Source organism: Sceloporus undulatus, chromosome 3 (genome assembly GCF_019175285.1).
Source record: "Sceloporus undulatus isolate JIND9_A2432 ecotype Alabama chromosome 3, SceUnd_v1.1, whole genome shotgun sequence".
Classification (NCBI taxonomy): domain Eukaryota; kingdom Metazoa; phylum Chordata; class Lepidosauria; order Squamata; family Phrynosomatidae; genus Sceloporus; species Sceloporus undulatus.
The window spans coordinates 196,391,039-196,402,950 of NC_056524.1; the positions used below are offsets into that span (position 1 = coordinate 196,391,039).

General features: G+C 41.8%; 1 protein-coding gene across 3 annotated transcripts in view; it reads right to left on the minus strand.

The window, feature by feature from the left end:
• Positions 1–5,799, minus strand: part of BAG3 (BAG cochaperone 3) — a 36,572-nt gene extending 30,773 nt beyond the window's left edge. For 2 of the 3 annotated variants that reach the window (XM_042458700.1, XM_042458699.1), the window contains exon 1: positions 5,454–5,799. In XM_042458700.1, coding sequence (XP_042314634.1) covers positions 5,454–5,687 — 234 coding nt within the window. In that variant the 5' untranslated portion in view covers positions 5,688–5,799. The remainder of the gene's footprint in view (positions 1–5,453) is intronic. The other variant, XM_042458698.1, reaches the window with a different exon arrangement.
• Positions 5,800–11,912: the final 6,113 nt, after the last annotated feature.

Consider the following 11,912-nt stretch of genomic DNA (forward strand, 5'->3'; position numbering starts at 1 on the left):
ATTTCGTAACCTGGGTATTTCGTATCCCGAGGTACCACTGTATTGCAAACAGGGGGAAAGCAACCTACAGCTGCTGAAGTATTATTCTTTAAAACTGCCATCCCATTTTTCTATCCAACAAATACAAACAGTTCTATACTTGTAACATAACAATGTGTTTGGAGAAATTCTGAAATTACTTTTACAAACTATTTTTGTGCCTAATCGCTTTCACTTCACCCAGTATACTGTCAGACTAATGGGAATATTGTATCCTGTACTAGAGTCAATGCTCTAGCTTCTTAAACCACGTTACAGAAAGTAAAGAGTTCACCTTTCCTACCTTCCAAGAGCATGTTGGAAAAGTGCGATGTTAAGAGCATATAATTCAGAGTGCTAAGAACATCAGTGCACAAAGGATCTATTCAAACTTACAAAAGCTGTAGAAAGGGCACTGCAGTTATTCCATTTCGCAGTGACTGCAGACAGCTTCTGCACTGAGTGGTAGAAGTTTGGAAGATATATCAGTGCCATTGTAGAAAAGTCTGCATACAAGCACTAATCATTGCCAGAATGTGCAGTGCTTACCATAGAATGAGAGTCTCCACATGTTAGGGTCAATCCAGGTATTGAGGTGTTTCTTCCCACACCATTACAGAAGCCACATGGGGCTATTACTATATGCAGAAGCACTCTGACTAGTTTTCATGTGGAAACAATAAGTGAATCTTTATTAGGTGGTAAAGAATGCACATCTCCACTTATCACAGACATTCTATGTGGAACTCAGCTGATATAAATTCTATTTCAATCAGACACTTACGTAACATAAACTCCAACTGAAGATGGAATTTTCAACTTATACCAACTTATATCAGTATCCACATCCATGGATTCAACCATGTTTTAAAAAATAACTCCAAAACACAAACCTTGATTATTTTCCCCATTTTATATAATGGACACCATTTTACTAATAGGACTTGAGCATCCATGGATTTTGGTATCCACTGTAGATCCTGGAACCAAACCTCAGTGGATACTAAAGGCCCAATGAAATATATTTTGAATTCTCAATTATAACATGGCATTCCTTACCTAAAATTCACAAACACACACATACAAAGACATGCCCTAGATATCACATCTAGAGCATGGCCATCTAGGTTGATCCCCCCCCCCTTTTCTTCATGCTGCTATTTGAATCAATTGATTCAGCCAATTCTTGGCCTGCCACATGGCAGCTACACAGATCCACAGAGCAGACAGACAAATGTTAAAATCATATGAACTGCACAAAGCCCTATACAGTACTGTATTTTTTTAAAGAGGAATTGCTTTAACAAGTAGCAAACTACCAAACCACATCAATTTTTTTAAAAAAAGAAGCTTGAACTGGAAAATTTTTCAGTGCTCTAAGTCAGCCTAAGAGAAAAATGATTTATCATGTCTGAATTATATGTTTCTTTCAATTATATTCCTATCAAGAACAGAGAATTTCCTGAAGGAATTATCAAGACAGTATTTTACAACTCACATGTAGCACACTGGGGAGTTTCCTTGAGCAAATTGACCATGTAAGGTGATGAATATAGCAACCAATATCTTGAGTATTAATTTCTAAAAGCATTCCCACAAACAATTCAGCATATATTCTATCTATTATCTGTAGAACTCAGCTCATTCATTTACTCAGGCAGAAGTCAATATTTAACTTATGAAGGTATACTCTACCCTGGGTGTCATTTGGTTTTGTGTACAAAGCCCCATGGCATCAATAAAGTGAGAGTTATCTGGACTAGTTTTTAAAGTAGTATCATAATGGTTTGTTTTAGCTACAGCTTTTAGTTTTATAACTCTCAGACCACTAGCACTGTCCCATTTGATAAAGTAAAGTTTTATCTGGTTTCCAGAACATCAGAAATATTCTCCAGTACACTAACTGAAAATATGAGACTTTTGAGTCTCATTGAAAAGACATTTTTGTCTTTTGGAATACATTTTTTTTCCAAATAAGAACACTTGCATCTTTTAAAATCACACCTTGGAGATTTCTGATAGTCCCAATATCCCAGCAACAACAACAAAAAATCCGCCAATCTATGCAAGTCACACTTCCAACCATTATGAACATGATGTCCCCAAAAGGAAGGCCTTTTTATACTCAAAGACTACTGAGCTCCAAACCAAACAAGACAAAAAGCAAAATTAAAAAATTAAAAATCCTGCCAGGGAATAAGAGGAAATCCCAACCATTAATTTCCACTATGCTTTCAGCCTCACTATCATCCTGTCTTTACATAACCAGACTGCTGGAAACAAGGGAAAACACTTTTTTTTGCATAATCTACACATCTGAGAAGTAATAAGACTGAACTTCAAAGACTGTTTAAAAAAGTAGATCCAGTACAGCAATCCAAAGTATTATTTTCCACTGGCATATCAGAAGTCTAAAACACAAAGAGTACTTTGGACTGCTGCATGGGATCTACTTTTTAAAACACTCTTTGAAGTTCAAAGATATCACCTTGTTAGCCTGTAAAATCAGTATTTAAAGGGATCTTGTAGCACCTCCATTCGCCTCAAATGTGCTACAATAGCTCTTTGAAGTTCAGTCCTATATATTCTTATATGTGTGTTTACTGTTTTATGTTCTTTTTTATATTCAACATAATAAGTTTATTTAAAAGAGAGAGAGAGAGAGAGAGAGAGAGAAGTCTTCCCTTTCCCATCTTTCCTCTCAACTAAAAGAGTAAAAAAGAAACCTGGTATATAAGGGGGAATTTATAAGCAATGCTGTCCTCTGCTTGAGATGCCCACTGGGCCAAAAGCCCCAGGAGTTTGCCTCATCGTCTTTTACAGGCGGGGAGTTGAACTTCGCCAACTTTAAATAAACACGGCGAGGACTGAGGTATCAAATGATTTAACGCACAAAAAAGGACTGCAGTGCGTCAGAGACAAAAGCCAGCTCCTCGCCTCACTGCATTGCCATGTACTGAGGGAGGGCGAAGTAAGGAGGAGGGCAGGCTTTTCCTGGCACTTTTCCTGGCACTGTCCTGAGCCATCGTCCTGGCAGAGCACTTTGCGTGTACTTCAAGCTGTGCCATCCTGAAGTTGAAAGAGCAGTAGAACAAATTGTGTCCCTTTCCTTTACATCTCCCCTTGCCAAGAACTGAGGAGGGCCTGGCAGGGTGACCAGATGTGTTCTCCTCACCGCCAAGGAGGACACGGCAATACAAAATGGAGGGCCTTCAAGAGAAATGGAGACTATGACCAAATCAAAGCTCGAAACACTCCTATACATATGAATTCATTTCCTATGGTTCATCTACAGCTACATTACATACAGTATACTATATTTTATTATGTTTGCTGTTGATGTTGTTGTGTGCCTTCAAGTCCTAAGGAGAAACCTATCATGAGGTTTTCTTGGCAAGGTTTCTTCAGAGGGGGGGTTTGTCATGGCCATCCTCCAAGGCTGAGAGTGTATGTGATATATGCTCTTGTAATGCACCTCTCTTATACTAAATGAGTTGGAGAAAAAGAGAGCAGTTTGAGTATAAGGCATAAAGTGTCCAAAATGTGTGCAAGAAATTCAATGAGTTAAATAAACACCATGTCTGTTGCTGTGTGCCTTCAAGCTGTTTCTGACTTATGGCTACCCTAAGATGAAAGCTATCATGGGGTTTTCTTGGCAAAGTTTCTTTAGAGAGGGGCTTTGCCACGGCCATCCTCTGTGGCTGAGAGTGTGTGACTTGCCCAGGGTCACCCAGTGGGTTTACATGGCAGAGCCAGGATTCAAACCCCAGTCTCCAGAGTCCTAGTCCAACACTCAAACCACTACACCACACTGACTTTATTATGCACTCAACCATATATATATACACACACACACACACACACACACACCATAATATGGTTGAGTATATATATAATTCAACGATTTATATATGTATGTGTGCATGAATATATATGTACTCAACCATATATATATATATATATATATATATATATATATACATACATACCACACACACTCACACATCATAATAAAGCCAGTGTGATGTAGCAGTTTGAGCATCAGACTAGGACTCTGGTCTTATTAGGTACTCAACCATAACATTATTATGACCTCAATCCTATTTTTCTGAGGAACTTATCCAGGCTGTAGTGCCCTTTTGGCTTGCAATATACTTATAGACCTCTTAGTCATGCTCAAAATGGAGGAGAAAATGGAAGGTAGAAGGTTGAAATGGCGGTCATGTCCTAGAAAAGGAGGACATGCTTAGTCACCCTGGGGCCATTATTCCTGAGTCACCACAGCAAGGCCAAGGCCTACTAAGGGGAAAAGTCTCCCATACAAGGTGGACACTTTCCCCTCAGGAGCCTGAAGAGTCCACTGCTCCAAGCTCTGAGGAGAAAGCATGGTCGCCCCCAACCATCAACACTCCCGCAACACAAAATGTAGGACCTTCAAGATAAAATGTAGGAACCTTCAAAACAAAATGTAGGACCTTCAAGACAAAATGTAGGAACTCTCAAGACAAAAATGTAGAGACCTTCTAGATAAAGTGTAGGAACTTTTAAGGCAAAAATGTAGGACCTTCAGGCCAAAATGCAGGGGCCACCTGACCCACAAGAAAAAGTTCCAAACACACTCCTATATAGAAATGTAAAGGCCATGCTTCTCAGCCGAGGTCAAAAAGGAAAGACTGATTGAAAAGAGTGGATTGAAGAAAGAAAGATGTTTAGTATGGAGTTTAGCGGGAGTTAGGTGTAAACCAATGTACAGCAATTATGCCTTGCTTTCAGGTTGTTGCATTGGTCCCTTCGTGCCAAATCTTATGTTTATTAAAGTGGTGGTTGGGGAAATAAGTTGTTGTTGTTGTTGTGTTCCTCCAAGTCACATTTATTTATTTATTTATAGTATTTTTCCATTCTTCAGTTTCACACACTGTGTGTGTGTATGTGTGTGTGTATGGCTTGGAGGAACCTTCAAGCCAAAATCTTCCTCCAAGTCACGTGTGTGTGTGTGTGTGTGTGTGTGAGACTTGGAGGAACCCAACAACAATACAGTTCCTCCACCACCACTTTAATAAACTTTTATTGCCCCCCCCCATACATACATACCTAAAATTTGCCAGGAAGGGACCACACAACAACCTGAAAGCAAGGCATAATTGTGTACACATTCGTTTACACACCAAACTCCATGCTAAACACCTTTCTTGCAATCCACTTGGTTCCTCCAAGTCATACACACACACACACACATGTATATACTGTACACACAGACACGTGTGTGTGTGTGTGTGTGTGTGTGTGACATGTAGGAAGCCAACCACCACAACCAAGAAGGCAAAGAGTAACCCAAATGCCTCTCTCTCACACTATTCCGAGAAGCCCCTGAGCTCCTCCTCTACGGACTCTGCCAAAGTTGGAGCAGGCGAAGGAAGGGCGGGAGCGGGGTCTACCTGGAGGCGGTCTCCCTGCTGCTGGTGCTGCTGGTGCAGGAGCAGCATCCTGGGGTCGTTCCAGGTGGTGGTGCGGCTGTTATGATCCACAAAGAAGGGCCAGCCGGTCTGGGGGTCGATCTTGACCTCCCACCCGGGGGGCAGAGGCTCCCTCTCGCCTGAGGCTTCGGCTGCAGGAGGAGGAGGAGGAGGCGATGGCTGCTGTTGCTGCAGCGGGGACTGGGCGCTCATCATCCTGGGGAAGCTGCTGCTGGCTCTATCCCGGCGGAGGAGGCTGCTGCTGCTGCTGCTGCTGCTAGCGCTGCTGGGCCATGCAGGGGAGGAGAAGCCAAACTAGGCTGCCCAGGCGTCTGTCCAGGCGCCTTTATGGCTGGGCGGGGAAGGAGGGACGCAGAAGGGGGTGGAAGGGTCTGGAAATGGCCGCCGCCCCGAGCCTCGGAGGGAGGAGGAGGAGGAGGAGGAGGGAGGCTGGAAACTTCTGGGCTCCTCCTCGGAGTCCCTGGTCCCTATGATTCACCGCTGGCGCCCAGCAGCAGCCAGCCTCCATTGTGACGCCTCCCTCTTGGAGCCCAGCGCTGAGAGAGTGGCTTTCCCGCTCAGAAGGAGGGCCTAGTCGTCGTCTGTCCTCAGATGGAGCCATGATCTGGAGGGCTGGGTTCAAGTCCTACTAGTACTACCTCTGCTACCATGGACCTGGATGGGGCCCATCTGAGGAAGTAGACTTTTGTCTATGGAGAGAGAGAGAGAGAGAGAGTCCCAAAACACACTGCAGAAATAATCATGGCAGTTAAAGTAATCTCAAAATAATACTGTATATACTCATGTATAAGTCTGGAAATTTAGGTTAAAAAATTGACCCCCAAAACCTGTCAACTTATCCATGGGTCAATGTAAGTACTGTATTTTAACGCATACATATATATACACACACATATTCATCCCTCCGTATTTGCAGCTTTGATATTTGTGGACTTGATCATTCACAGACGATTAATACATTCCCTCTAGGAACCTCTAGGTCCTCCTCTGGTGCAACTCTATGGTCAACTTTAACTAAAGGTTGCACCGAAAGACCTAGAGATTCCTAGGGAGAATACTCCTCTAGGCCTTTGTAGCTTCTCCAGCCCAATTCTATGGCCAATGTCCGGCAGATGTTGACCACAGACTTGCACTGAAGGACCTAGAGATTCCTAGAGAGGTGTCCTCTCAGGTAAAAACATGGTGTTTTTATTATTTGCGGTTTTTCCATCGTCACAGGGGTCTTGTGCCCATAAGCCTAGCAAATATGGAGGGACAAGTGTGTGTGTATGATGCAAGGCAAGAGTTTAATCTGCTCTGGAAGTCCTGACCCCCTTCTGCTCTCTCATCCATCCAGCCTTCAGTACAACTAGTTATGCCTGCTGTAATTTTGTAAGCTTTTTGGCATTGTTTTCCCTTTGCTTTAACCTTTACATCCTTCATTTACATGTCCCTAAGTTTTACCCTCGACTTACCCACAGGTCATATCACCGCTTCCCACAGTGGAAGAGGCAGGATATAAATATTATTATTATTATTATATCAAAATCCATCATTTTGGCCCTAAAACCCGCCCTCGACTTATACATGAGGTCGATTTATAGTCGAGCATATATAGTAATAATAAAATTTATTTTTATCCCACCCCTCTGCACAACAACGCAATCGGGGCAGCATACAGCATTCAAATACACAATCCACATCCCCCAATCCTACCCCCCTTAAAATGCCATTAAACAATTTGCAATATAAAACATAAGTTAAAATAATAAACAATAAAATAACAGTAGATACAGGGACAGATCAGGTCCAACAATTAGATATTCTTTTTGGTGGCTGGGTATCTATTCAAGAAAGGCCTGCCAGAAGAGATCTGTCTTAACAGCTTTTTAAAAGCACTTTAAGGTGGTTATATGACAATGGATCTCATCCAGCAGGCCGTTCAATAATCTGGGAGCGGTTGCCAAAAAGGTCCTCTGGGAGGTAGGTTGCAATAAATTCCTCCCAGAGGACCTGGGTATGTGGGATGGATTGTACAGAAGGAGGTGATCCCAAAGACAGGTTGGACGTTGGACCCATGCCATTTAGGGCTTTAAAAATGATAACCAACACCTTGTAGTGAGCCCGGAAACTAATAGGCAGCCAATGGAGTGATCTTAAGATCGGTGTTATATGGTCTCGTCTAGTTGTCCCAGAGACCAATCTGGCTGTCATATTCTGTACTAATTGGAGTTTCCAGGCCAAGCATGAGAGTATCCCCATGTAGAGTGTATTACAGAAATCAAGACAGGAGGTTACCAGCGCATGCACCACAGTTTCAAGATTTAAACTGGGTTATTTCTGCAGTGTGTTTTGGGCCTAAATGAAAGAAAGAAATTGGCAGCATGAGCTTTCATAGACTTCAGTCTGCTTCTTTTGTCTATGGAGTTTATCACACCGTGGGGGGACAATTTGTTTGTTTATTCATATTTACTGTATTTATACCCCGCTCCTCAGCTACAAAGGCTCTCAGAGTGACTTACAGATAGTTAATTTAGCTCCAAGACACACTGCAGTTTCCACTCATGGGAAATAGCTGCTCCCAGAACGATTCAGGGAAGCTGGAGGCGAGGGGATGATTCCCTGATGTTTAGGAAGTGTGTCAGGCTCTCACACACACTCACTTCCTAAACATTTTACCTAAACGTTTCTTCTAACATGGCTTTATATTTGAATGGAATCCATTAGGTGACGTTGGGCAAGCCACACTTTCTCATCCTCACAGAAGGCTATGATTCTGAAGGAACTTGCCAAGAAAACCCCATGACAGGTTTGCCTTAAGTCTGGGACGATTTGAAGCCACACAACGACCATAACAGAACCAGGGTGTTGTAGTGATTTGAGCATTGGACTATGACTCTGGAGACCTGGGTTCGAATCCCAGCTCTGGCATGAAACCCAGTGGGTGACCTTGGATAAGTCACACTCTCTCAGCCTCACATGAAGGCCATGGCAATTGCTTCTTAATCATGCTTAAAATGGAGGAAATTTTGGAATCCCTCTGAACAGAAGGTTGAAATGGTTGAAATGTCCTGGGAAAGAAAGACCTCTGGTCATGCTAAAGACACCACAGAAAGTAGGACCTTCAAGAAAAATGTAGGACCGCATTAAAGAAATGCTCAAAACATTCTTATAAATGTAAATTCATGCTCAGAATGGAGGACATTTTAGAATCCCTCTTGGAAAGAAGGTGGAAATGTAAGACAGGTCCTGGAAAAGGAGAACATATGGTCACAAAAGGTCAATACCCTCCTTTTGTTCTTGTCGTGTGCCTTCAAGTCCTTTCTAACTTATGGCGACCCTAAGGTGAACTTATCATGGGGTTTACAGCAAGATTTGTTCAGAGGAAGTTTGCCATTGCCTTCCACCGAGGCTGAGAGCATGCGACTTGCCCAGGGTCACCCAGTGGGCTGCATGGCTGAGCAGGAAATGAACCCTGGTCTGCAGAGTTGTAGTCTAACATTCAAACCACTATGCCATGCTGGCTCTCTGCTTAGTTCCTGTAACTTCATCCTCATGAAGTCATTGATCTGTCATGCCATCTTCCCCTCTTTCTGCATCCCTCCACCTTTCCCAGATTTATTGTCATTTCAAGTGAGTCATACCTTATGATGTGGACAAAGTATGACAGCCTCATTTTGAACATCTTGGCTTCCAGGGAGAGTTAAGGTTTGATTTATTCAAGGACCCATTTATTTGTGGGTTTTTTTGCTGTTCATGGTATCCTCAGCACTCTTTTCCAACACCACATCTCAATTCTGTTGATTTTCTTATCTGCTTTCTTAATTGTCCAGCTGTTGCATCCATACACAATAATAGGGAATACAGTGGGTTTTATGATTCTAACTTCAGCGCTTAGTTGTATCATCTTCATTGAATGCATTCATTCAGTTAGCATTGGATTGGGCTCCAGACTGCTTCCTAATCGGGAATAAGAGGATTCCCTGCCACACACACTTTTGTTTCTTAACAAGGAGGGGGAAATCTGCCCCCTTTATCTATTTTGCTTTTTGCAAAACAAAAACACTCTGCAGGAGCCACAGTACAACTAAAGTAATGGCAAACTCCCTCTGAAGAAACTCACTGCGTTGCCATAAGTTGGAAACTACTGTAATTGAAGGTACACAACAACAACAGCAACAACAAGGAGATCATGGACAGCCAGAAAGACAAACAAATGAGTCTGAACAGATTGAGCCTGAAATCTCCCTGGAAGCCAATAAGATCAAATTTAGGCTGTCCTACTTTGGCACATCATGAGAAGGCATGACTCATTAGAAAGGACAATAATGCTAAGAAAGGTGAAGGGCAATACAAACAGAGGGAGATGGCATGGTAGATGGATGTGCTCCATTAAGGAGCTCACAGGCATTAATTTACAAGACTTGAGCAGGGCAGGGGAGGATAGGGGGACTTGGAGTTGGGGTCAGCTATGGGACAGTTAACAATAAAAGGGGGAGGTCCTTGTTCAACTTGTACACAGAAAACATAATACAAAGAGCAGGTTTAGACTCAGAAGAAAGAGGAGTGCAGACAGCAACAATATAATATATGCAGATGATACCATACTGCTAGTGGAGAACATCATAGACTTGGAACAATTTCTAAGGAAAGTCAAAGAAGAAAGCGCAAAAGCAGGCTTACTGCTGAACATAAAGAAAACAAAAATAATGACCACAAAGGATCTACACATACTTAACCTAGACAATGAGGAAATAGAAATAGTTAAAGATTTCCCATACCTTGGATCAAACATTGATCAGAAATGGGTGCAATCAAGAAATCAGAAGAAGATTAGGAATAGGAAGGGCAGCCATGAAAGAACTACACAAGATCCTAAAGTGTAAAGATACACAACTGAGCACTGGAGTTAGAATAGTCTAAGCCATAATATTCCCCATCAACATGTATGGGATGTGAGAGCTGGATAATGAAGAAAGTCATCAGAAAGAAAACTATTTGAGACGTGGTGCGGGAGAAGAGTTCTGAGGATACTCTGGATGGCCAAGAAAACAAACAAATGGACCCTAGATCAGATCAAACCAGAACTCTCCCTGGAAGCCAGGATGACTAAACAGAGGCTGTCATATTTTGGCTATCTCACGAGAGGGCATAAATCATTAGAAAAGAAAATAATGTTAGAAAAGTTAGAGTGCAGCAGAAAGAGAGGAAGACCACATACTAGATAGTAGATTCAGAGTCCATGGCCATGAGTCTGGAGGATCAGAGCGCAGCAATGGAGGACAGGGGGTCTTGGAGATGTCTCCTCCACAGGGTTGCCATGAATTGAGGTCGACTTGAGGGCAGTTAACAACAACAACACTGCATGCATTCAGTCAGCATCAGATTGGACTCCAGGCTGTTTACTAATCCGGAGTAAGATGATTTCCACGAGCTTGTTCTTTATCATTATAACCCATAGGGAAAGATGAGGGGAAAATTTGCCCTGTTTACTCATATTGCTTTTTCAAAAACAGCCACACTCTGCAAGAGCCACCACACAGCTAAAGGATGTAACGGGGGAAGCTAGTCTGCAACAAGTGGTCTTGCATGCTTCTAGGTTTGTGATTATAAGCTACAATCCTAAAATCATTTGGGAAAAAGAAATTGGAACAGTTCCTATTTCAAGTACCCACCTTTAGTCTTATCCTGCTGCATGTTTATGGTACACTGTTCTTTGTAGTCCCTAATGCAACCATCCTCATAACAGCCTGAGGGATGGGTAGGTCTGGCTAGGTGTCAAAATCACTTTGTCAATAGATAGGGAATTTAATAACCACTGTATAAGAAAGCCTCTTCTATGGATTTGGAAAAGAACTAGGAAAAAATTAGGAGAAAAAATTACGTTGGAAACTTCTCCCCAAGAAGCTTTCCTGTGGCGAGAAAAAGGATCTGTAAAAAACTGGTTAAGATATAAAGATCTACTAATTAAAGAAAAAGATGGACTAAGGTTTAAAACAGAAGAAGAATTCAATAAACAAAACTATAAAATTCACTGGTATTTAAGATGGCAATTAAGAGAGAGATTTAAAATGGATCAAAAAGAAAAATCTATTGTCACAGAGGAAACTCAACTTGAGAAACTATTAAAATCAGGCAATAAAGGGTTAATATCAAAGCTTTATAAATATCTTTTAAAAATGGAACTAGAAACAGAAACTATTAAGACTAATATGATAACCTGGGCTCAAAACATCGGGCATAATATCGAGTTAAAACAATGGGAGTATACATGGAACAAGAGGTTAAAATATACAAGATGCCAAGATATCAAAGAAAACTACTATAAGATGTTTTACAGGTGGTATATGACCCCTGACAAATTGGCAAAGATATATGGGACTAAAAATAAATGTTGGAAATGCAAAAAAGAGACAGGTACGTTCTATCATAGTTGGTGGA